At 37.8% G+C, this 27,201-nt stretch overlaps 1 protein-coding gene across 5 annotated transcripts in view; it reads right to left on the bottom strand.

The window, feature by feature from the left end:
• The window catches only part of AKAP6 (A-kinase anchoring protein 6), a 480,213-nt gene that overhangs the window by 135,514 nt on the left and 317,498 nt on the right, over nucleotides 1-27,201 (bottom strand). For all 5 annotated transcript variants that reach the window (XM_045841111.1, XM_045841112.1, XM_045841110.1 and 2 more), the window contains exon 8: nucleotides 5,815-5,963. In XM_045841111.1, coding sequence (XP_045697067.1) covers nucleotides 5,815-5,963 — 149 coding nt within the window. The remainder of the gene's footprint in view (nucleotides 1-5,814; nucleotides 5,964-27,201) is intronic.

Below are 27,201 nucleotides of genomic sequence, written 5' to 3'. Positions count from 1 at the left end.
ATATACAATATTCCATCTGCAAAGAGTGACAGTTTAATTTTTTATTTTCCAACTTGGATGCCTTTTATTTCTTTTTCTTCACCAATTGCTTGGCTATGACTTTCTATACTGTATTGAATAGAAGTGGCTAGAGTGGACATTCTTATTCCTGATATCAAAGAAAAAAAGTTTTCAGCTTTTCCCCATTGAGGGTGATGTTAGCTGTGGGCTTGTCATTTATAGCTTTTGTAATGTTGAAGGATGTTCCCTCTGTGCCTGCTTTGTTGAGACTTTTATCATAAATGAATGCTAGAGTTTGTCAAATGCTTTTCTGCATCTTTTGATATGATCATATGGTTTCTGTTCTTCATTTTGTTGATGTTGTGCATCACAATGACTGCTCTGTGAATGTTGAACCATCCTTACATCCCTGGAAAGAATCTCACTTGGTCATGGTGTATGGTCCTTTTAATATATTGTTGAATTTGGTTTGCTAATACTTTTTGAGGATTTTGCATTTATGTTCATTAGAGATATTTGCCTATACTTTTCTTGTAGTGTTCTTGTCTGGTTTTGGTATCAGGGTAATACTGGCCTCATAAAATGAGTTTGGAAGAGTTCCCTCCTCTCCTATTTTTTGGAAGAGTTTGAAAAGGATTGGTATTAATTCTTTGAACGTCTGGTAGAATTCACCAGTGAAGCCATCTGGTCCTGGACTTATTTGTTGGAAAGTTTTTCATTACTCATTCAATGTCCTTACTAGTAATCAGTCTGTCAGATTTTCTATAAGTTAACAGTCTTAAAGATACTTTTATGTCCACCTGAAAGTAGGGAATAGACTACCAAAATGTAAGCTCCTACATCTCTCAGCCTCTGCCACCCATAGTCACCACACTGCCCTTGTTGTTGGTTGAGGAGCCCAAAACATTCTTAAACTTCAGACTTGCTTCCTGGGCACTTTCACTTGGATGTTCCACAGACTATCAAGAGAACTATACTTCCCTCCTTCTGGTCCTCCTCTACACTTCCCACCTCAGTAAATGACATGTCCATCTGACAGAGAGCACAGCCTGAAACATCCATAAATGTTGGTGACCAAGGCCTGTCAGTTCAACTTCCTCCTTTCAGTTTCTGTTGTTGCCATCTTAGTTCAGGTCCTATTTCTCACGTGGATGACTAGAATTGCCTGTTAACTAAGCACTGTCTAGTCTTGTCCTTGCCACTCTATTCTCTGTACTACTGCTAGAATGTTGTTTACAAACTGTCAATCTAGTCATGCTGGACATATTTTGTGGTTCCAGCTGTTTGTATACATTATTTTCTCTGCGAGAAATATTCTTACTGTCACTTCTGACTCTGAGCCATTTTCCATCAGACTTCTCCTGGAAGGCTTTCCTGATTTATACACATCTGTCACCCTTTGTCTCCCATTGTCTCTACCTCCCCAGGGCTTACAACAGTCTGCACTTGATAGTATCTCAGTAAATATTAAATGTTGAATGACACCAAAGTCATTTGAATCCAAAGCTTCCTATTTTCTTTCTCCCCCTTAAACCAGCAAATGGAGCATCATTCTTCTCGTTCAATATTTACTGGTTCTTTCAGGCTTTAGTTTCTAATTCAGTTTCCAAATTCTTCATTAATTTCTATTTTCATTTAAATAATTTTTATTTTTTCAACTATAATTGACATGCAATATTATATTAGTTTCAGGTGTATAACTCAGTGATTGGACATTACATAACTTACTAAGTCATCACCCTGATAAATCTAGCACCCATCTGACATCATACATAGTTACCATAATGTTATTGACTATATTTCTTATGTGGTACTTTTTATCCCCATGACTATTCTATAACTACCAATTTGTACTCCTTAATTCCTTTTCCATTAATTTCTAACCTGAAATATCCAACACCAAAGCAGTGTTTCTCAAACAGCATCAGAATCATCTGGAGGACTTGTTAAACTAAGATTGCTGGACCCTCAGACTTCCCCATTTAGTAGACCTAGAGTGGGCCCACAATTGGCATTCCTAACAAATTCCCAGGAGATATTGCTACTACTGGTCCAGAGTGGATATCTTGAAAACCACTAGAACAATTGTTCATAGCTGGAAGTAAACAATTAGAATAATCAATCTTGGTCCACTCCTACCTACTAAATCAGAATTTTCATTGGGGAGGGGAGGGCAGGCATTTTTCAGCTTACAAGCTTCACAAGTAATCCTGATACACTATCCTGGTTAAGAACCATGAATTCAATGATTAACTCTGGGATCTGGACTTCCCCTTCTTCCCAAGCCATATTGTTCACACCCCCTCCAACTTTCTACCCTATTCTCCAGTCATAGGGAACAGCAGGCAACTTGATGATTCCAGACCTGTGCTCACTTTCTCTCTGAACCCCAGGTTACTTTTATTAATTCATGCACCTAGCATTTGCCAGCCACCACACCAGATTCAGAGTACAGTGTGGTAAAAGACACAGCCCAGTCTAATGGAATCCAACCCATTTGCTCTGTACTCCCCTATCACCCTTTGCTTCCCTTCTCTTTCCCTGCACAGGCAAATACTGGTTTAATGCTGCACCCCTTGCTAGACTGTAAATTTCGTGAAGGCGGAGACTGTGGTATGTTTTTGTAGATGCTCAATAAATGTTTGTTCAGATTAAATTGAAAAGCTCTGCTCCTGAGCTTGCCTTCGTTCAAAAATTATCCCGAGTTCTCTCTCTGTGCAGTCTTTCCTGACCTGCTCCAACTCACTCTCATCACAGTCATGACTGAGCTCTGCCTTCCAAGAGCCCCACCCCCTAACCCCATGCAGATTTTTAACTCTTCATTTGTGATCTTTTACTACATGTTTTTTACAGATCTGTCTCCTCCTACAAAATTGTAAGCCTCTCAAGGTAAGGTACCATTTTATTTTTGCCTTTTAATATCTGTACTTCATATAGGATATACATAATACTACTTGTCAAAGTAATAATTGAAGGCATTTTTTTTCACTTAGGCCTACTTACAATGTATTTGACCAAACTTCCTTGTGACTTTAATGAAATCTTCTTAAGATTCTTCCACTTCTCCATAGCAGGAAGATACCACAATTTAAATTTCATAGAGTATGAAATACGCAGAATATGGAATTTAGGGAAAATGTTTATCAGGGGTCTCAGTAAAATCCTTCAGAGAAAGGACAAAGTGTGTCTTCATAGATTGTCCACTGCATTTTGACCCAGGTTCTGAGTTAGGGTCTTGGCTCCATCTTACACCATCATCCTGGACAAGCTAGTCTCCCAGCCTTTTGGCCCTCCAGTTCCATCACTTAGAAGCTGAACAAAAGGCATGGTTTGTAATCTACACTAAGTCTTGACAACAAGTTGAATGCTATTTAATGAATTAAACAGCCTCTTTGATATACATTTAAAAAAATGAAATTAGACAACTTTATAGTAGAAACAGGCATTGGAAAAAAGGAGGGTTATACTTTCCAAATATATAAACTGTAAGTGTTCTTAACAAACTCTGTTCAGAGAATCATGCCATGAACATAGTAGGTCTTCAATGAATATTTATGGAATGAAAGAAATAACAAAATCTCTAAATGCTTTCATTTAAATAGATAGGAATCAAAAAGGCACCAATCTGCTCTCATATCTAATTAATATAAGATGGAATAATGCCCAACTCACTGAGCCACACCAGTCAGGGTGATTCCTAAGTAATATTTTTGTTGTGTAAAATTCTTAGAAATTTAAGATCACCATTCTGTCTAGCACCTGAGTCTTCCCTGGAGTAGTCTTATAAGTTTTTCAATACATACTCTTCTTAGCATGCATGTAGACATGGGAAGGGAATAAAGATATATGAATTGTATTACCAACTTAATTTTCTCTTTAGTAGATTGGATATCTGCATATGGAATGAAGACCATAGAAAGCCCACACTATTCCCACACTTGCTTATCAGAAATAATCATCAGTCAATGCTATAAAAGAAACAGTGAAATAGAGTTTGTGTGTCATTGGAGCAGATAATTTTACAAGACTTTGTCCTTAAGGCTTCAGAATTAAGGATTTGACTGTGGGAGCAAAGAGTCTAGGGGGCAAGACGCCCCAGATAACCTCACCCACATTCATTTCTCACACAATGCTTTTCTGTACGTAAACAGAAAATAGAAAATAGTATATGGTTTTTTGTCCTTACTATTAAATAGCTGCTTTTTCTTCAGCACACTCTTAAATTTCTGCACAATGCACAGCCTTCAGCACCCCAAGGAGCATAAACAAAAGATATCAGGCAAGTTCACCTACTCCCACTTCACTGAACAATGCTTGTTGTTAACTAAGCAATTCCCAGGGCAGATTTATGATTTGTGGAGCCCAGAGTAAGTGCTCAGGTTGGGTCCTTGGAATCTGAGGTCAGAAGCACGTGGTGCCTGTTCAATTTCTAGGGCTTTTAGAAAACATGAAAATGTGACCTAAAGTTTGTGCTTGTGTGTACACCAGAGACTACTTAGGCATTTAGAGAAATTAAAGCACATGAAGGCCTCAGAACAGCTTATTGTTCATGCTCCAAGTTTTAACCATTTCTTTCTTATTTGCTCCTATGCTTTTCTTGTTGTGAATAAATGTGTATTGAATTATATAAGAGGAATCAAACATATGTGTAGCATGTCTATGGATTAAAAAATCCTGATATGGCAACAACAAATTATATAGATACATAAATTTCAAAATGTATTCCCTATTTCCTAAACAGAATTATCACTCTGATCCTTTTCCTGCATTCTTAGGCCCTGGATTATATGACAAAACAAATTTGTAATCAGTGTACTTAATTTATCATAAAAATTTATATGGGAATTAAAGTCCATTCAAAACTGTAAGTACTTAAAAGATAAAATGCAAGCAAGTACATGAAAAGATTTTTTTCTGCCTGCCTTTTCAGGGAATATTTTAGCTAGAGGTACACCTCACAGGGTAATAAAATGCCATTAATATGTAGCAGACTTGGGGGAACAGTTTCTCCGCTTTGTTGCTTGGTCAAGTATAAAAGTAAAACAGGTTCCTGTTTTCATTTTTATGAGTATAATCATTATTAACTCATTAAAACTATGAAAGAATTAAATTTCATTACTACACTTTTACTCTCTAATATTCACCTACTAAATATTAGAATTAAGCCAGAAAAGACAAAAAATGAAAATATATATATATATATTTGTATAACTCTAAATTCATTTGGAAATATCTGACTATATCACAATTAGATGAGTAGTTAGAATAATATAAATATAATCATATGTCCCAGGCTGAATGAGATTGTTGATGGGTCACTGACGTGGCCAGGTCCTTTCACATGCCAAAGGCAATCTAAGTGCTAGTCTGTCATTCTAATTGACTTTATGTGAAGCAAACCAGCTAGTCTTTAAACAATTATTAAATGTCTGCATTTTTCAGGAAAATTATGTTCTACCATATAAATGGTTAAGTTTAAAAAGAGGGAAATACACTGAAAAATAAATTTATGAAGAAAAACAACCAATATTATAGGCACAATACAGTCACACAAACACTTGTAAAATAACAAGGCTGTGTTTAAATAAATCATAACAAAGTTAGGAAGTTCTGGGTTAGGTGACAGAGGCTGATAGAATCCACAGTCTTCGGTTCTAGCACGAATATAAAAGCACATAAATGCCTACCTAGTCTGTTGAGTTTCTTCTTGTCTGTTAGCTAGGGAAGAAATGCCTGCCTAACGCCTACCAGTGGAAAATCATTGAAAAAGTAGAGATTAGTGAGAATAAAACAACAAAAAGAATAGTTCCCTACCCATTGCCTCCCACTGAATGAACTTTTGACATATCAGCAAACTCTTCTTTCCTCTTGCTGCTGCTGGTGTACTGCTCACTGTACAGCTTCAGGGACATCTGCTCAACAGCATCCCTTTGTGCTTCCAGGTAGCATAGTTGAACCTCAGCCTAGAGAGAGAAACAAAGAGGAATTGCTGCTTTAATCCAGAAGGAATGCATTTCAAGTGAGGTGTAACAACTCAAAGAATGGGGATTGTTCATATCATTATACTGCTCCTTTTGGGGTTGGATTTAATGGGATCAGCTGGGCATATTACAGAATTATAGTTTAGATCTGAATCTTATAAGTTCCTCCTTAAAATATGACCTGAATAAATGAACTCTCAGAAGACTCGGTAAATATCACAAAATATCCCTGAGATCATAATACTGTATGATGAGACTTTACATAAAAATTCTGTGAAATTCCTTAATAATATTCTTCCTGATATTGCCACAGATGTAACATTTATTTTTTTAAAGATCCCCCTCCGACCCATGTATTTGCATGGACACATTCAGAATGCTTCTCATTATCTTCCCAGAGGAGAATAAAAAAAGCCTAGTACTAATTCTAATACCTCTTCAATAGTGACGACAGACTTCCTTTATTACATTTTTTTCTGTTCCCTGTATTATTGTCTTAATAATTTTAAAACAGAGGGAATAGTGGTTTTGCTTATGTGCAGGTTTGAATTGTTAAATCTTTCATAGTTACTCGGGGCTCCCTGAAGTAAAGGAGAGGTAGTAAGTTCACCATGCTGTTTTCCATCAAACCAAGGACAAAAGAATGCTGAATAATATTTGGCATGAAACTGTATTAAATAGATACTTTATTTATTGCAGCTGTTGTGATCTCTGTGGCTTCTGAGTCCCTAGTATATCAGATGAGACCAGGAATAAAGTGTTCTCAGCGGCATGCCTGCCCATGCACGGTAAAGGGGAGGGGGGAATGTTGAGCTCATGTGCACTGCAGACCAGAGGAACTCATTTTCTTTTGGCACACTTTATTAAATCCAAGAACATCCATTACCATTTCTGAAAAGCCTTAAAACTGCTACTTCTTTATATTTTAATTACATATTCTCCTAAGAAAAACAGTCTGGGTCAGCCCTTGGGTAGTTGCCAGAATTCTGTAACATGTGAGCAACACAGTCAGACCCAACCTTCGCCTCTTCCTGTCCAGAGCCAACCACAGCCTTTTGCCTGGTCTTCAGTTTTACAGACTCAACTGGGTCAGGGGTTGGGGGGTGGAGAACATTATAGAGTGGCAGCTTCTTAAAAGTGCAAATCAGGACTCTGTAAAGGAAATGGGTATTTTACGAAATATAAGATTTCAAACCATCCTAGATTTCCAGTGCTGTTGCTTTCTACAAACAGCTAATTATTCATGTTCTGGATTGCCATGGAAGAAGTTTTGAAAAATGCCAGAATTACTATATTCACATAAGTGAAGTATCAGAGATCAGTTAAAAAGCTTATGTCCGTCCATGTGAACTTTTCTTGACCAAACTATTCTCGTTCAAGCCAATGAACAACTGGACTCAACTGGATTAAGAATTATGTCAAACACTGTAAGCAAAGGATAATGTTTCATGGAGCTTATTCAGTTTGGGGGAAGGGTGCGGCTGGTGGAAAGGCACAAAGGTTAGCATTTTATTAAGGGTGTCAGAGAGGAGGTTTGGAGCATGGTAATGATGGTATAGCAGAGTCTCAACCAGGAGATATGCAGATGCCATACAACTTAGAGGAATAATACCCACAGACCTAAGAATTTTTAATGGGAGGGAGTCAATGATTAAAAAAAGACAACAAAATGCATCTTTCAAGAAAGCATACAATATTTTATGTGATCATATAAATGAGTTAACTGAGAGATATTGAACAATAGTCAAAGAACTTTAAAATAATGCTCCCAAATGCCATCTCCTCACCAGTCTTCCCCTCCTCAAAGTTATAGGAATAATGAGGTCATCCCACACCACGAATGCTATTGGAAACCCCATTAAAATAATGTACCTGCACCATAAGGTGCCAAAGGGCCTGTTTCAACCCTAGAGGTCCCTATTAGTTTTTAACCATCCTATGGTAAAAAGCTGGATCACTGCTGTTCAGGGTGCTGTTCTCACAAATGTGTGCCACTGGTCACAACAAGGACCATAAAGAGGGACGTTGACTTAATGCAGACTCATCACTACAAAAAATATAATTGGGATTTATCACTTTTAGATACTAGGCCATTTCTCTATGTAGAAAGAGAAACACCTCTCACATAGCAGAGATACACAGAAAGGACTTCAGAGAACAATGCTGAAAGCAACTCAAAAATGATAGAAACGTTGTAATCTGAGACTTTTATTGCACAATATCTCACAGGCATTTGACATAAAAAACTTCCCTGCACTAACTAGGAGATGAATTAGGTGGCCCAAGTCTTTCCTATCCATCTCCATTTCTATCTCTGCTTTCAATGATTCACTCTCAAACATGATGATAAAAATAGAACCAAAGTAGATCCTTCTGCTAAGGTTGAATGGCTTTGCCAGTCTAAATCTCTTTGCAAACTGTCATAACTTTTTTCATACTATATCTTAGTCCAAAGGTAAAATTTTAGGTGAAATGTTTGAAGAAAATACAGTCCTCACAAAAATGGTAACACTAAATCTCTGATTAAAAGAATTGTATTTATTAGCATTTATGATAACAGTGGACACTTTTAAAAGTGAATATATTTTACAAATGGAAGCTTAGCCTGATTGAATAATATTACTAATGTGAACCAATAAGACTGAGTAGCTTAACTCATTAAAGAAAACAAAAAGAACAAGAGGGAACAGAGTCAGTGACAGATGCGCCTCATGTATCCTGGTTGGTGCTGTCAGTGGGAATAGCAGTATCAAAAGAGCAATACTACAGTAAATGGAACAAATGAGCTGGATTTGATTGAGTCTTTTGGTTTTAGCTATTGGTGGGATACCCAAAATTAGATATTCAGCCAGCAAGTAGGAATATTAAGACTGAAATAGAAACCTAGAGGAAACAGTCGACATCGGGAGATGAAGTAAGAATACCATGGATGAGAATGTATGAGAAGAGAAAAAGGATCAGTTCTCACTTATTTTGGTCTAGGCCTGTGTTACTGCTGGGCTGACCTAATGGAAGGATACTCCGCTGCTCTCCCTCCACCCTTCTCCACCATCCCCAAACCCATTTTATAGATGGTTCATTGGCTAATATTTTTGAATCACATCTGAGATCACTGGTTGTTGCTTAAGGGCTTAATTCTGGACTGCTTTTCTTTATGTATACACTTTTCTATGGCTTTCAATGCCATTATAGTAATGGCTTCTAATCCTCTCCTCTGAGCTCCACACTTAAATATCTAACCAACCACGTGACATTGCTTCGTGGACTTACTTTAGGTGTAGCTGTTCAAAAAAGAACTCTCCATTTGCATCCTCCCCACATTGCCCCAAACTTTCTCTATTTAGGCCTTTCCTTCTAAAGACTGGCACTATCTGTTGCTTAGGTCAGAAACCTGAAAGTCACTCTTGACTCTTCATCTTCTTCATTTATGGCAGCCAATTACTCCTTCAAATCTGTTCAATCCTCTTTCTATCTGTCTGTCCAGTATGCCCCCCCCCCCTGCATCTGCACTGCTGCCAGCCCGACCCAAGCCTTCACCATCTTTTCCCTGCACAATAGCAATTACCTTCTAACATATATTTGCCTCACCCATTCCTGCCCCTCCAGTCTCTTCCCTTACAGTGGCTAGAGAGGTCTTTCTAAAACATCAATTGGTTTCACACTGCAGTCAGACCTAGGAACAAACTTCTCCCATGACCCATGAGATTATATTCCTGCCTACATCAGACCATATTCCTCCCTCTCAGACCTACTTATCTCACTTTTGATCACCATGCCCCAGTCATCCTTGCTTCCTTTCAGCTATTCAAACAGTTCTTTCCTGTCTCAGGAACTTTGCACATTTTATTGCCTTCTCTGGAACATTCTCTTGTGAATGTCTCCTCATCCTTCATCTCTCAACTGAAATGTTATTTCCCAGGAAGGCCTTTTCTGACCACCCTTTCAAAAGTAGATCTACTCTATTTTTGTCTATTTTGGAACAATGGTAATTTCCTTAATAGCACATAACACAACTTCAATTTTTTTGTATTTTCTGGCCTATGCATTTTCTGTCTCTGCACACTCAAAGCTCTGTAAAGGAACTGTGTTCTCTAAGTCTCTTTTGCCATTTTATATTCCCAGCACATTGGCAATATCTAGAACACATAGGGCTTAGTAAATAACTGTTGAATGAATGAACTGTACACTCATACATCTATCTATTTGTTACTCATATGTTCACTGAGCCTTTATCATGTGTCAAGGACTCTACGAGGGACTGTGGGTATAAATTGGAACAAAACATAATCCCTTCTTTCAAGGGATTGCAGTGTAGTGGAGGAAAGAGCCATGCCAACAGATAACTACAGGTGTGCCAAGTGAAATGATTATAGGGGGAAATGGAAATAAAACAAATAATTGCTTGGAGGTGAGGAATGAGCAATAAAAAGTTATTAGAGGTAGCATTTAAGCCAAATCTGGGAATATGGGTACGATTTTGTTTAGGTGAATAAGTAGATGAATACTTTTATAGGCAGAGTAATTCCTTTGGTCATAAGCCCAGAGTCATGAAAGAATGCCACATGTTCACAGAATGGTGGCAGGAGCTTTGGGGCATTTGGACAGAGGCTAAAGTGAAGGGGATAAAGTATGGAGGATGTCAGGTTAGGAAATCTGCCAATAATGTGCCAATAGAAAATGTCACTGTTTCCGTGGTGGCCTTCATCTTCTTCCATCTCACTCTTTCTATCATGTCAACACAGTCATCTGATGGATTAGTCCAAATAAATTCATACAGCTCCTACCTCCTGGCATACTTGAGAGCATCACATTGAGAAGGAAATCAAGTTTCCATCAGGCCAAAAGCCCAGTGCCCCAACCAAGGGGAATGCCTAAGAGATTTTTAACTCATACCTCTAGTAAACCTATAACATAATGTATTGGCTCAACGATGTTCCCTCCCATTTGCATGTTCTAGTCCTAACCCCCAATGTGACTGTATTTGGAGACAGGGTCTCTAAGAAGGTAATTACAGTTAACTGAGGTGAGAAGAGTTGGGCCGTAATCCCACAGGAATGGTAGCTTTCTTAGAAGATGAAGAGGGGGCACACAGAGACAAGGCCATCAGAGGACACAATGAGAAGGTGGTCACTTACAAGCAAGAAACTACACCTGACAATACCTTGATCTGGGACTTACAGCTTCCAGAACTGTGAGATATAAATTTCTGTTGTTTAAGTCACCCAGCATATGGTACTTTGTTATTGCCACTCCAGCAAACTAATACATATAGTAAAGTTAGAAACACTGCCTTTTCATCAAGTTTTAATACAACTGCTTTGGTGCTGCCCTTTTATCTGAGGTTTAATGCAACTGCTTTGCTGCTTATCATTAGTAACATGTTTCCTCTTTATTTTGTATGTACCTAGAACCCAAATCACTAGAGATACACCTCTTCAAATTTAGATTACAAATTAATAATTTAGTCAGAACACAAGATACAGTGTTCTAAAATATTTTATTTAAATTTGGCTTGATATGTGGTGATCCAAATTCAATGATCTTTGGAGCCTGAATAATTACTCAACCATTTACTTCCGTCTAATACTGTGTCTAATAGCAAAATAGTTGGGGAGTAAATTTTAGTAATTCTAACAATCTTCAAGGATTAAACACATACTCACTTTTGTAATCACATGCAAATACATGCCTTATCTTAAAAAGCACTGATTTAGTTAAGAAATATCAATTGTTTCATTATAATTGCATGTCCCAGCATCCTGTTAAGTATCCTGATGTTAATTTTATTATTTATTTTATTTTTATTTTTATTAATTATATTTTATTGATTCTGCTATTACAGTTTTCCTGATTTTACCCCCTTCACCTCCCTCCAACCAGCACCCCCCACTACCTCAGGCAATCCCCCCACCATTGTCCATGTCGATGGGTCATGCATATAAGTTCTGTGGCTACTCTATCTCCTATACTGTACTTTATATCCCAAAGACTATTCTGTAACTACCTATTTGTACTTCTTAATCCCCTCACCTCATCACCCATTCCCCCACACCTCCCTCTTATTTAGAAACCATCAAACACACTCCATATTTATGATTGTTTCTGTTCTTGCTTGCTTAGCTTGTTTTCTAGATTCAATTGTTGATAGATATGTATTTATTGACATTTTATTGTTCATAGTTTTGGTTGTCTTCTTTTTCTTAAATGAGTCCCTTTAACATTTTATATAATAATGGCTTGGTGATGATGAACTCCTTTAGTTTTTTTCTTGTCTGAGGGGCTCTTCATTTGCCCTTCAATAATAAATGATAGCTTTGCTGGGTAGAGCAATCTTGGCTGTAGGTCTTTCCTTTTTATGACTTTGAATATTTCTTGCCAATCCCTTGTAGCCTGCAAAGTTTCTTTAGAGAAATCAGCTGACAGTCTTATGGGACTCCCCCTCCCTGTGAGTAACTAACTGCTCTTCTCTTTCTGATTGTAAGATTCTCTCTTTATCTTTAACCTTTGGCATTTTAATTATGATGTATCTTGAAGTGAGCCTCTTTGCATCTATTTTTGGGGGGACTCTATGTGTTTCCTCGACTTGTATGCTTATTTCTTCACTGAATAGGGAAGTTTTCTTTCATTATTTTTTCAAATAGATTTCCAATTTCTTGCTCTTTCTTTTTTCTTTCTAGCACACTAGTGATGTGAATGTTGGAACACTTGAAGTTGTCCCAGAGGCTGCTGATACTAACCTCATTTTTTATTCTTTTTTCTTCTTGTTCTGATTGTTTTTGCTTCCTTATATCCCAAAGCATTGATTTGATTCTCTCGATTCTCAGCTTCATCCACTCTACTGTTGTTTCCCTGTAAATTGTCCTTTATTTCAATTACTGTATCCTTCGTTTCTGACTGGATCTTTTTTACACAGTTGAGGTCCTCACTAAGTTCCTTGAGCGTCCTTATAATGAGTGCTTTGAACTCTGCATCTGATAGAGAGCTTATCTCCATTTCATTTAGCTGTTTTTCTGGAGTTTCAATCTGTATTTCATTTGGGCCATGTTTCTTTGGGCAGCCTCTCTGTATTTGTTTCTATATATTAGGTAGAACTGCTTTGATTGCCTGTCTTGGTAACATGGCTTAAGGTAGTAGGTGTCTGTAGGCTCCAGTGGCACAGCCTCCCCTATTACTCAAGCTGAGTACTTGAGGTGTACCCTTCTTGTGGGCTGAGTACACCTTCCTTTTGTAGTTGAGCCTTGATTGCTATTGGCAGGTTAATGGGAGGGATTTACCCAGGCCAGTCAGCTGCAAGGACTGTCTGTGACCACTGACTACCAACCTCTGCCCTCTATGGAGGTTCAGCTGTGCAGGGATAGAGCAGTGGTCCTCTGACATGGTCTGTAGCTACCCACTGGTTGTGCAAGCTCTGGGGTTTCCTGGGTGATGCAGGCCAAGGTCAGCCCCCACCTGTGTTTTGCCCAGGGCCACCCTGCCTGAGCTATAAATCAATCTGAGATGGCTGCTACTTGTGCTGGGGTTGGAGATTCCCAGGTGAAGCCTAGCTGTGAATCTAGGCTGCCTACTGCTAGTGCTGGGTCTGGGGCTCACTGAGGCCAGCTGTTGCTTATTTGAGAGGATTTAGGAAGTTGTGAAGCATAAGCCAAAACCAGCCATTTATATGGAAAAGCAGCTCAGGTGGGTCCATAAGTTGAGTGGGGCAGAGTCTCTTCCCAGAGTAGGGCAAACAGTGTTAGCCAGGTTGTTGGAGTCTCAGGTACGGTCCCCACCTGCCAGGTTAGTGGCTCTGTGGGGATGGGCCTCTGCTCACCTTGATGCTCAACACTTCAGTTCCTCCCTGTATACCACTGGTGCCTTTCAAGCTGCTATCCCAGTGCTGGAGCTCAGAAGGAGTGAGTCTGAGTAGGTGAATCTGTGTGTGGTTTCTCTAAGAGAAACTGTTTTGGGGTCCAGAATGTTTTTCCACTGACTCAATCCCTGCTGGGTTTTCCAGCCAGAAGTTGTGGGGACTTACCTTCCTGGTACTGGAACCCTGGGCTGCGAGGCCTGCTATGGGGCTGGGACTCCTCACTTCCAACCTATCCCTCCTGAATTTTTATCCACCACATGTGGTTGTGGGGCAAACCCACTCCACATGTCCATTCTTCCTACCTCTCTAAATTGATTTGGTTTCTTTAATTCCATAGCTGTCAGACTTCCATTCATTCAATTTCTAACAGTACTGAGTGATGGTTGTTCTATATCTTAGTTGTAATTTTGATGTGGTTTCACGAAGAGGCAAGCCATGTCTGCCTTTGCTTCCATCTTGACCCAAAGTTCTAATGTTATTCACTCATAATTCATGCCTTTGTAGGTCTGCCTGGTCACTCATACTCATCCTGTTCTTCCTAGCTCCCTACCATATCCAGGTCCCTCCTACTTGCATCCTGGTCCAAGTTCTCTGCCTTCCCCTCTGTTTCAGTGGAAATTGACTATATTTCTAAGATTAATCTCTGCCATTAGCCCCCTAAAATGATATTTCTTGGTAAGAAAAAAAGAATCTCTAGATGCCAATTCACCCTAATCTATCCTCTTAAGTCCCATTTCTCTGTTCCCTATTACAACAAAATCACTTTTACATGCTTTATGTAGGCTCACTATGTCTAATTCCTCCCCTATTTTCTCTTGACCACATTCCAGTCAGGCTTTTGTCCACATGCCCTATGCTAGCACTCAGTCCTCAGTCTTCAGCCTATACTGACCAGCTCCAGCAGGGCTGGTAGACACTGTTTAGGGAAACTTGGTCTTGTTTGCAGGACAGCTTAGTCCCTAGCCACCCCTCACACAGGTCTTCGCTGAAATGTCGTCTTCTCATTCAGGTGTTCTCTGATCTTCTACTTAAAATTTCAACTCACCCCACCCACAGCAATCCCTGTCCTCCTTCATGCATATTCACCATATCTAGCCAAAATTTATTTTGTATTGTCTATCTGCTCTGCCCCATGGATTGAAAGCCCCATGAGGGCAGGGACTTTCGTCTATGTGTTCATGCTAAATCCTCAGCACCCAGCACAGCACATGGTATGTGACAGCCACTCTACAAATTGTCTGAATAAATTTTACTGAGTTGAAAAATCTGAAGTGGCTTAAAATATACAAAGGAATAAAACAGATCGTCTGAAGTCTCAGTCTGATTTTTAAAATCATCGGCTTCATTTTCCCTGGAAAAGAAGACTATTTTTTTGACAGAAATAAAAATTACTTTAAAAAAGGAAGAAAAAAAGAAAAGCTTCTTAATTAAAGAATCTTTCAGTAATGTTTTATTCAACTAACAGTAATCTTACATGTTGCATATTATAGTAGAAACTAACCCCGATGGTCACACGCATATAGAAAGATAACTTCAGCTATTGTCTTCATGTGGTAATCTTCACAATCTGTACCAAAACAAAGTTTTAAGTCTTCTGGATAGGAGTTTGTTTTAGCTTAATAAAATCTGATTTCCCATTTTTAAAAAAAAGTTGTTTGGGCATTTGGAGAAGACATTAACAATGCCACAGTTTGTCTTTCTTTTTAATAGGAAACTGAACCTAGAAAAAAGTGTTTGTTTTAAAAGTTAAGGATATTTATACTTATGGAAATATTTTAACATAACTTATTTGGAAGAGTCCATACTAACTCAGGACTGTTATAGGGATCCTTCAATATACTAGATGAGAACTGTAATTTTTCTGGTTATAATTTTGTCATTGGGAAATAATTTTACCACAAAATCTTTTTTTCCTACCTTTGATGCAGTATCTCTAAATACATGCCTTTCCTCTTCTTCCTTAAACAAATATTTAATATGCCTTCTCTCTTCCCTCTCCATAGTACCCCTCTTACAACTGGACCACATTGTTTACTTCTAGAAACACCTCCAGGTCTCAAGGCCCTGACAAGCCCTTGCAGAGTTGATCAGAATCTACACTTGGAAGTCTCCATTTTTTTACTTGGCAGAATTCCCACACTCACTCCAGGATTTAGAGTTGTCACCTTTACAGTATTGGATTTTTTTCCCTCTAAGATCCTGGCTATTTTGTACATTTTTGCCTTTGTCATCATTGCTAGTGGTTCACAATTTCTTAAAATAACTCACCTTAGGGACTGAATTTAAATTGCATTTCCTTTGTCCAGAAAAGAACCATCTAAAGACATTTATTCACATATCCATGATTAGCTATATTCTGGCTAAATACAAATAACAGTTGGTATTATAATGAATAAGAATCCCAAGTTGTTCTTCAGTCCAAAGCTTTCTTTTCCTACAGAGTTGTAGTAGGACTAGAGCACAACGTGTTTCTTTAGAGTAAAGTTGATTAAGGGTCTTCATTTATTCATTTGACAAGTTTATCTTGAGAATCTTTTATGTGTAAAACATCAATCAACATACACACCTGGATCAGACATGGTGCCTGCCCTCAGGGAACATATAACCTGGAATTGCTGAAAAATTATACAAAATAATGGGAGCTAAAATATCCATTCATGAATAAGGCCAAGCCCTGACTGGTGTGGCTCAGTGGGTTGGGCATAGTCCTGCAAATTGAAAGGTTGTTTGTCTGATTTCCGGTCAGGGCACGTGCCTGGGTTGGGGGCCAGGTCCCTGGTTGGGGGCATGCCAAAGGCAACTGATTGATGTTTCTCTTGTACACTGATGTTGATATTTCTCTCTCTCTCTTTCTCCCTCCCTTCTCCACTCTCTAAAAATAAATAAATAAAATCTTAAAAAAAAGAAGACCAATATTATACTTTAAAAATGTTACCAAAGGAAGTTTGTTAGACTATTCTCTTTATCATTGGGTAAGAGAGTTATAAAAGTATTTAAAAATGCCCTGGCTGACGTAGCTCAGTAGATTGAGTGCGGGCTGGGAACCAAAGTGTCCCAGGTTCGATTCCCAGCCAGGGTACATTCCTGGGTTGCAGGCCATAACCCCCAGCAACCGCACATTGATGTTTCTCTTTCTCTCTCTCTCTCTCTCCCTCCCTTCCCTCCCTAAAAATAAATGAATAAAATCTTTTAAAAAAAGTATTTAAATACATAAATATTTTCCTATTGTTAAAAATTAAATATATACCAAAAATTTAACAAGAATCACAAAGTTATTTCAATATTATATTCAGCAAAGACTAGTATATACTTCTCATATACTAATCTTTACACATTAGAATATGGAACTTCTATACACATACTGGCAGCTCCAGAAAAACTAGCCTTAGGTTCTGAAGGTTTATTTATATTTATATTCATGGATAACTAACTCAGGAAAACTGCAAAAGATAACAGATTTAAGTAAAAAATACTATATTTATATATTTAGGAGGCCATCTTTATTTCCATTGACTTGATGCTGTTTGCAAACCATTAAGAATATTCACTGTAATGTTTAGAAAACTCACTTTTAAAACCGTCTTTAATTACATTTGCTAAAAGTAAGCATTTTTATACAAGGCAGGAAAATTAACATAAATGCTATTTTCATTATTTATTCTACATTTATTTATACGTAAATAAAAATGTCCTCTTCCCCTATTTTAATAGATAGATTAGACGTTTACTAACACCACCAACAACACACCCACCTAACAAACATAAAGAACAAATATATCACACAGCTGCATTTGTGCTGAGCCTCATCCACCACTTCCCTCCTTGTCTTTGAAATGCAAGTAGTTGAAATCATTAAAAATTCAGCATTTTATGTCATGAGCTACGGTGGGAAGAGAGATGATTACACTGTGTGGACTGGAGGGGACAATTAGAATCGACGTTTTCCCATTACTGCTTCCTTAGCAAATCTCTACACAATGACACAGACATCAAGTCTGTGTTTATATTCTATGGCTGTGTCCTTATTCCCCTCTTCCAAATTTCACTATAGCAAATCCTTATTTACTTCCTGGCAGAAACAAAAAATTAAAGATGTATAATGTGAAGATACAATCTTAGTTCCTCGTGCCCTGCAGGACTGGCAGTTCCTTCCCAAGTACAATTATGCTGGCAAATGCAGCTATTAACTCTATGACTATAACACACACTCCAGTTCCTTTGAAATTCTATAAAATAGTCATCCTTAGATGGTGATGGAAAGGAAGGAATGAAACAGGAACAACAAGAATCACTTTACATACTAATAATAACAATTTAGCTATCAAAACAGAACTGAACAAGTGTGTCTTTATACTGTTCTTTTAAAAATTTAGCCTCCTAGGGTTCTGATAATCAGGGCCCACGGTTCAGGAATGCATGGTAGCACTCAGCTCAGTGCCTATATCCTTATTTCAAAGAGAATCACTCAAAGCGACATCCATCCTGTCAAAAATCTCCATTTTGAGCTGCTACTGTAGAATAAAAATCAATATAAATTTTGATCATTTGATGAATATTTACTTCTTATTTCAGTGTTTGGGGATTTAGAATTGAAAAGTGCTGAATCAAGTCATTTCATTTTTTTGTGTTTGTGCCAACACCAATTTACTACCCTCCAGAAAGTTCCTGAACAAGATGTCTCAGGTGGCATGCATGTTGGTTTTTCCCGTCAATCATAAGAGTATGTCAGTAGGGAGCTGTAATCATTTCCCTTTCATACTCTCAGTGTTCCAAAAAGGAATATTTTGATTACTTCCCTGGAAAAGGTAAACTTTCTCATTTATATACACTTATGGTAAGACTGGGTGTCTGTTGTTTTTGGCATTCAGCTGAGCCTAAATTGATATGATCTGTTCAAAGTTAAACACTTTATCTTCCTCTCCAAGGGAAGCACACACACACACACAAATAAGTAAAATAAATAAATAAGAGGTCACATATAATTCCTCTACAGCAACATTCAGTATCACCCCCAAGACAAAGAGCTTTATTGAAGCTGCCATCTTTCTCCATGAGTTTTTTGTATATATTTAAAAAACAAACAAGAAAATATCAACTAATTGCTCTAATCAGCAGAGTGACTTCATAATAAAAAATACTACATTTTTTATTACAAATGAAAATAACATGTACTACAGACAAATAATGCTAAAAGAACTTGGAAATTGAAATGTGATTCTTATGTAAGTCTAGTTATATGAGTGAAGCAGCATGCCACCATTTTTATTATGATACTTTAACATATAACAAGAGTGTTATTCTTGCAGAATGTTTCCATAGTGATTTGTAAAAACGTGGTCTTTCCCAATTTAAGAAAGACTAATTGCAAGCACCAAAGAGGTAAGGTATTCTCATTAAAAAAAAAAATCTCACATAAGACATAGTGGCAGAAGATTCAATATTAAACAGCATTTTTGTTGGTTCCTTATAAATTAAATAAAAATGGCAGCAGCTGCCTTTCCCAAAGACGATATAGCCCTGGACAATCACTAGATATTATGTAGACAGATGTTTTAAATAAAATAAGTATTTAGATTGCTAGATACCTTGCTAGATATGAAGGCAATTATAGGATGTCTTTGTTAAATTACATTTTTCATTTTTGTGTTGGGAAAAAAGAACTGTCCTGGAAACAGTACCAACAGGAAATGATCCTATATCTAAAACAGCTGGAGACTGTAACTAATATAAATTTACTTGAAAATAAAAATGCTGTGTGCCTCTGGAGACATGCAGTAACATGCCATAAAAACAGATGAGAATATAAAAGTATTTAAAAGGAGGGAAATACATTTTATCCAGATATTATACTGAGATGTGATTCACCGATAAATAAGACATATTTAAAGATGAAGAAAAAATGAAAATCAAGAGTCATTTTAAAAGTTATAATAGATACTTATTTAAAATCATGTTTGTAGGATATATCAAAATACTTTTCTAGGGAAAAAACCTTTGCTTTTCAACACATTGGTTATTAATCAATTTACTAAAGTCATAACAAAAGTGTAAAGACAGATAATTGTGTTTAATTTGGAAATTCTAATGGAAGCAGAAGATGCTTACAATGAGTGTGGCAAGGGCAGCAAATGTTAGATAACAATGTCCCAGTAACTCTCAAAGCCATACCTAGTAGCCTCCACACAAAAGCTCCCACTAACTTTTTGCACCATCCCACACCCTCACTCGTGCCAACTGTTAAATTGGAAAATACCTGATATACTAATTCATACCAAATATTCACAGGCATTAACATCTTAACACGGTACCCGTCTCCAAGTTCATGAATTTTAATCTTCTTCACTTAAATATTAAAATGCATGAATCTACAAGACATGATTTTTAAAGGCTATGGGTGGAAACCTACTTTCACAGCAGGGGTGAGGAGAGCCAATTCTTGAATGTCACCTCCCTCATCTATTCCTAAGACCCATCCTGGCTTGGCTTCCAGGGGTCTAAGACAAAAGGAGATTATGTGAAGCTGGGATATACTATGGCCCAATCTGCATAGGCACAAGATCACAAAGCTTCAGAAGTTAGCTTATCATCTGGAAAGGAGTCCCAACAAGGAAGAAAGTGGAATGAGAATAAAGGCAGAATGGAAGAGCAAGAATAAAAAGCAAGTGTATATGATAAGTGTGAAGAACAGTTGTCACAATAGTGCCAACAGAATCCAAGCTGAAATGTTCTTAAACAAAAGTCTGACTTAAACAAACTTCTTTTGTAGGTCAAAAGTGCAATCTCTTCAAAAATGAAACTCTAGAACCCATACTAAAACTCATATATTTTTCTATAGACTGAATGTTCGTGTCCTCCCCAAATTTGTATTTTGAAACCTAACCCCCAGTGTGATAGCATTAGGAGGTAAGGCCTTTGGAAAATAATTAGGTCAGAAAGGTGGAGCCCACATAAATGGGATTAGTGCCCTAATGAAACAGATCCCTTTTGAGCTCTCTCACCCTTCTGCCCTGTGAGGGCACAATGAACCAGGAAGCAGGCCATCACCAGACATGGGATCTGTCAACATCTTGACCTTGGACTTCCCAGCCTTCAGAATTGTGAGAAATAAATTTCTGTTTGTTTCTTTTTAAGATTTTATTTATTTCCCTTTTAGACAGGGGGGAAGGAAGGAAGAAAGAGAGGCAGAGAAACATTAGTGTATGGTTACTTCTAGCTCAGCCCCTACCAGGAACCTGACCCGAACCCAGGCATGGGCTCTGACTGGGAATCGAACCAGCAACCCTTTGGTCCACAGGCTGGCACTCAATCCACTGAGCCACACCAGCCAGGGCAAATTTCTATTGTTTATAAGCCCCACCCAGTCTATGGTATTCTGTTATAGCAGCCCAAGTGGACTCAGACAATATCCAATAACACTCCTCTCCTTTTTAAAAGTTTACCAAATATTAAAAGAAACTACTGAGGCTATTTTCCGGTAGATCCCTGACAGAGCCACATACAAACACACACATAAACACACACTCTTGGACAAAACTCTGCAACAGTAATTCCCATGTATTCAGACAAGATAGGCATGTTCAGGGTGGTATGGCCATAGACACCATGTATTCATATCATCTTTGTGACTACCTAGATTGATCATCACTGCTGCTTAGAGCTTATAAAGTTTGGCTTGCTGCTTAGTTTTGTACCTGAAAATGCTCAGTAGCTCACTGTTATCATATGTGGAGGAGACTTTTGAAAAGCACAAATGCACGTTTGTTTTTCTCTTTGATGGCTTCATTCCTACACATCAGGCATACTGCTATTCTAAGTAAGCAATAGGTTAAACACAATTATATATTCCTGCTTTCTCCTCACTTCTGTTTACCTCAGTTATATCTTTTTCTATTCTTTATTTTAGTAACAGAGTAAAAAAATGAATTAGTTCTGTCTTCTAAGCCAAAACACTAATTATAAAAGCATCTCTAAACATCACTGTCCAAAGCAGACACATTCCACTAGATTGCTCCACTAGTATTTCATATTCCCATTATTCTATATACCCCTTTATTGACAACACACTGGAAGGTATTAGATACTATACTCACAATCTCTTCAAAGGACAGATCTGACCTCAGCTTTAACCAGTGTGTTGTAGACCTATGTTCCCTTGGGTACCAGAGACTTCAGGGGCCTGCCTTGTCTAACCTTTACTGACCATCACTGCTCCTGAGTTTCTCTCACCCTCCCTTCTGCACAAATTCTTACTACACTAGGCTTTTTTCAATTCCTTGAATGAACCTAGCTCCTTCCCACCTTGGACAGGCCGTTCCCTCTACCTGGTATATTCCTTCTTTCTTCCTCACATGGTTATCACCTTTATATCCTTTAGGTCTTATACCCCCAAAATTTGAAAACAATTATTTGCAAAGATACACACACTCCTATGCTCATTGCAACATTATTCATGGTGGCCAAGACATGGGAACAACTGAAGAATCCTTCATTAGATGATTAGATAAAGAAGATGAGGTACATATATGCAATGGAATACTAGCCACTCAAAAAGACGAAATGCTGCTATTTATGACAACATGGATGGATCTTGAGAGTATCATGCTAAGCAAAGTAAGTCAGACAGAAAAAGTCAAGAACCATATGATTTCACTCACATGTGGATTATAAAACTGAAAGCAACAAATGAACAAACAAGAAAAACAAACAAAATCTCATAGACACAGATAACAGTGTGGTGATCACTAGAGGGAAACAAGGGTTGGGGGTAGTAAAGGGTAAAAGGAGACTGATACATGGGAACAGAAGAAGACATGACTTTGGGGGGTGGTCACACAATGCAGTGCACAGATTACAGGTGATGTATCACAGAATTGTACACTTGAAACCTGTATAGTTTTATGAACCAATGTTACCCCAATAATTTTTTCTGCTCTGTTAAAAAATTATTTATTAGTTTTTTCATTTTTTAATTATGTTTTATTTTAATTATTGTTCAAGTACAGTTTTCTGCCTTTTACCCCTATCCCAGCCCACCCCTTAGCCCTCCCCACCTCCATCCCATTTTCACCCGCCCCTTGTTATTGTCCATGTGTCCTTTATACTTGTTCCTGCAAACCCTTCCCCTTTTCCCCTGAAATTCTCTCCCCTCTCCCCTCTGGTCACTGTCAGCCTGTTCTCTATTTCAGTGTCTTTGGTTATATTTTGCTTGTTTGTTTGTTTGTTTTGTTGATTAGATTCCTGTTAAAGGTGAGATCATATGGTATTTGTCTTTCACCACCTGGCTTATTTTGCCCAATAAATTTAATATAAATAAACAAATAAAATTTCACTCCTTGGTCATCTAAGGGAAGCATCTCCAATTATTCTTTCTCTCAGGTATTGTTTATTTTCTTCCTAATATTTACTATATCTTACAATTATATTTATTTGATTAAATGATTCTTTTGCTTATTTGATTGTTGGTGGGGTTTTTTTTCTTATTTACTTTTTCTGATCCATATGCTACCAAAATGTAAATTCCACAAGGGCAGGGACCTCATCTTTCTTATTTATGATTGTATCCCCATTGTCCAGAATTGTGTTGAATGAATGAATGAATAAATGAAGGGGCTTATGAAGGGGCCTCATGACCAATCTCAGAAGGAGGTTGGAAGGAGAGGTAATGTCCTGGTAGAAAGCAAAGATCCTTGGCCAGTGCTGACAAACACCTCAGGTAACATACCATTCTGGGAGGTAAGATATGAATGGGGGCATTCAAAAGACATCCTCAGCTGTGGCAGGATAATTATCCTTAAAAGGGATGCTTTGACCAAAATCTCTGGAGATTCCCTCAGTTTAAAAAATAGATTGGGATTGTCTAAAAATTACAAATAAGATAACTCCTGGAGGCTGTAAAGCATCTGTGTTACACATTTTAATTTAAAGTAATGATATTTAAATTTAGCAGGTCTCTATGACATTTTAGCCATGGCAATAAAAGGCATAACTGAACAAAGACATGGGAAAAGTATATCACATTTCAGGCCATAGTGTGAAGCAGAATTCTCAAGGTTACAGTAAGGAAAAACAGTTATACAACATATAACAGGAAAGGGAATGCTCAAATCACAAGGAACAAAGGGAAAAAGAAAATGCTTAATAAATATTCAAACCCCCAAGAGGAGTCCAAAGACTCCAAAACCCCTCCATTAGGCTAGCAATTATCAAAGAGGAGAAGGATGGAGCAATCCACCTCTTGAATTTTTCTTTGAATTTCATTTCTTATGTTTAGAATTGAAGTCAGAGATATTTCACCTTAGACAGAATCTGTTCTGTGGATGATGCCCAAGACCCAGGGCCTCCCCTTCTCCCAGCTTCCAACCACTTTCCAACGTCTTCTCCAGATGCAAACTTCAAACCATCTTCTCAGCCAACAGCCAACTCTGAATGTTGGCTTAACTCCTTACTGCTGACCAAACATGAGCTCCCAGATTTGTCAGAATTAGTCATCTGAGGGCTTAGGCCAAGCCCTCTTCCAAGACATGCAGAAGCCATCCCAAGATAAGTGGGGTAAAACCCTGGTTGCCATGAGAACCACCATGGCCCTAGAGAAGTACCTGATTCAGGCCCTTTTGGATCTGCATGTCTTGGGTTCTACCCTCTCAGATGCCCACCTCTGTTAATTGCTGGACAGCCACTTTCTGATTGAGGAGGTGAAACTCATTAAGAAGATAGGCGACCCCCTGACTTACCCCCACAGGCTGTGCTGGGAGAGTACCTCTTCTAAAGGCTCACATACAAGCACGAGCCCGAGCCTCCAAGCCCAGCAGCCTTAGAGGGGCCCCTGGACCAAATAGAAACAATAAAGTTTTTTGCAGCAAAAACAAAACAAAAAAACTCTTGGTGATATGCCATTGAATGGGAGACACAAATCATAGGAGTATCTTCTGCCCTTGTATTTGAGTCATGATACCCACCACTAGGCAGCTTGTTCAACATCCCACCTGGCAGCAGCATGATCATATTTCTTATGATAGCCTGCATGGGAAAAAGCCTATCTCAGAAGCTTTCTGTAGCATATCTTGACTCACATCACTGTTCTAATTTAAAAATCAAATAATAACAAAGAAATTTTGTGATTGCCAATTTTTTAGAATAAATTCAAATGACTGAGTACAGAATTTAAACATCGCTCATGGTTGGATACTAGTCCACCTTCCCTTATACCCTCTGTGACTTCCTTTTCTGACAAATAGCAAACCCTACTTACATTCATGTCAGACTAAACTTTATTTTCCCAGGTATATAGATTCCACCTCTGCATCCCAGGCTTTCCCCTATTTCTGCAACTCCTCACCCACACGTTCCTCCAGCCTCAGTAACCTCCCATCTCACCTGAATTCCCTGGACACATGACATGCCCCTCTATTTATAAAACATATATCTCTTTCCTCCTTACAGATATTCATGACTCCTCTGTTCTAGTAGATTTTAAGCCTCCCAAGAATAGAATATGAGTCAGATTTATGTTGACATTATAGGTTCCTGATACATAGGAGACACTTAATAAGTACTTGCTAAATGAATGAATGGGGCAAAGAAATGATCTGGTACTGCTTGCTTCTATCTAAAAAGAGATAAAGATATTGTTTTTAAAATCCTTTTAAAAGGTTGGGGCAGGAAAATAATAAAATGAGGTTGGGACAACCTTTTGTGCAAGAAAGCAAAAAAGCATTCATTGACTAATGGGGACAGGTCAGAAGGACACAAGAACCTCCATGCCATCACAAAGAGGCTCCCTTTTAGTAAATTTGGGACAATGTAAGCATCAAAAAGAAGAATTACTGTAACTGAAATTATTACAATAATTTCATGTTGAATAAATAGTAATCAATCAATCAATCTATAAGTATACTTAAAGGAGAGAAAGAAAAATGTGTCATTATGGAAGGTGACTATTAACACTAACTCTTTAGGCCAAAAACTGGTAAGTAAAGAGGAAAAATTAGGTGTTTCACTTACATTTTAAAAAAGAAACTGTAGTTCATATGAAGTTGATAGGAGAAAGCTTTTTAAGGAAGAAAGGCTAGTGCCCTGGCAGGGTGGCTCAGTTGGTAGAAGCATCGTTCCATAAACGGAAAAGTCGCAGGTTCGATTCCCTGTCAGGGCACGTACCTAGTTGCAGGTTTGGTCCCTAGTCTGGGGTGTGTACAGAAGGTGACAAATTGATGTTTCTCACACACACTGAGTTCTCTCTCTCACTCTTTCTCAAATCAATAAACATATTTTTAAAGAGCTAGTTAAAAATGTAAAAGAAATAATAGAATTAGAAAACTATCATTTTACCACCCCACCAAAAATAATTGATTCCAGCAAAAATCACCAGTGGATTCTAAAACCATTAAGCAAACTTTTCATGGAGAACTGAATATTCATAAGTTGTCAAAGAATTGCCCCACAGATTACCTGCTAATTACAAGGGAAATCTCATCTCTATGAAGAAGGTATCTGGCTGTCACCAGCCTCGCATCACAAACAGCAGACACCCTGACATGATGAGATGCTGTATGAAGCGCACATGCTAAAAATGTTTAACCTGCATCCAAGCAAGCCTCTAAACCAAATTTCCAATTTATAGGATTTAGGGGGTAGAGGAAAAAGTTACAAGACACCATCAGGAAACAATCAGACAAATATGGAATGTAAAACCTTTCACATGACAATTCACTTGTTTCTTCAAATTGGTATTTAAAGGTTGCTGGGACCTCAGTTTGAGTTGAGTTCTGAGATAGAAAGAAAGGGCTGGAATTAGAGATGACAGAGAGAAACAAAGTCATTTTATATCAGCATTAAATGCAGTGCTGTTTTCAAAATGCCACTTCACTGCTTGAGAAGCAGCCCTAAGATATAACTGTATTTTTTAAAATGATAAACATCTTGCTTTCAGTCAGAATTTATGCCCAAAATGAAATTCTCTGTTGTTTTATTGGATGTTTAAAAATAACTGTAAGATTTTATATCTTACATCATTAGATATTTATATTTTATAGTTTCATTCCAAATCATCTATTCTTCTATGAAACAAGTATTGATTTAGTCCTGTTATTTGAACCAGTGTGCAAATTAACAGGTTAATTGGATGTGATAATCCTGGTTTCACTATCTCTCACCTCAATCAGCTCACTATTCACTGGGTACCTAGATAAATGCTAAAATCATCCCTGAGAATAATGTTCTGCTTGTTCAGGAATCACTTGCTAATAGGATATTGATAATTTGATAATAAATTACATTTATACTTTTATGGCTTATGTGATTTCACATACATTTTCTCATTTGATAATTATAACAACCTTGTATTGTGCTCAGGTTGATCAGGTATTATTATCCCCA

Source organism: Phyllostomus hastatus, unplaced genomic scaffold (genome assembly GCF_019186645.2).
Source record: "Phyllostomus hastatus isolate PE091 unplaced genomic scaffold, TTU_PhHast_1.1 phas_contig_348, whole genome shotgun sequence".
NCBI lineage: Eukaryota > Metazoa > Chordata > Mammalia > Chiroptera > Phyllostomidae > Phyllostomus > Phyllostomus hastatus.
The sequence above is the reverse complement of the archived record's forward strand: the minus strand, read 5'-3'. Positions and strand labels throughout refer to the sequence as shown.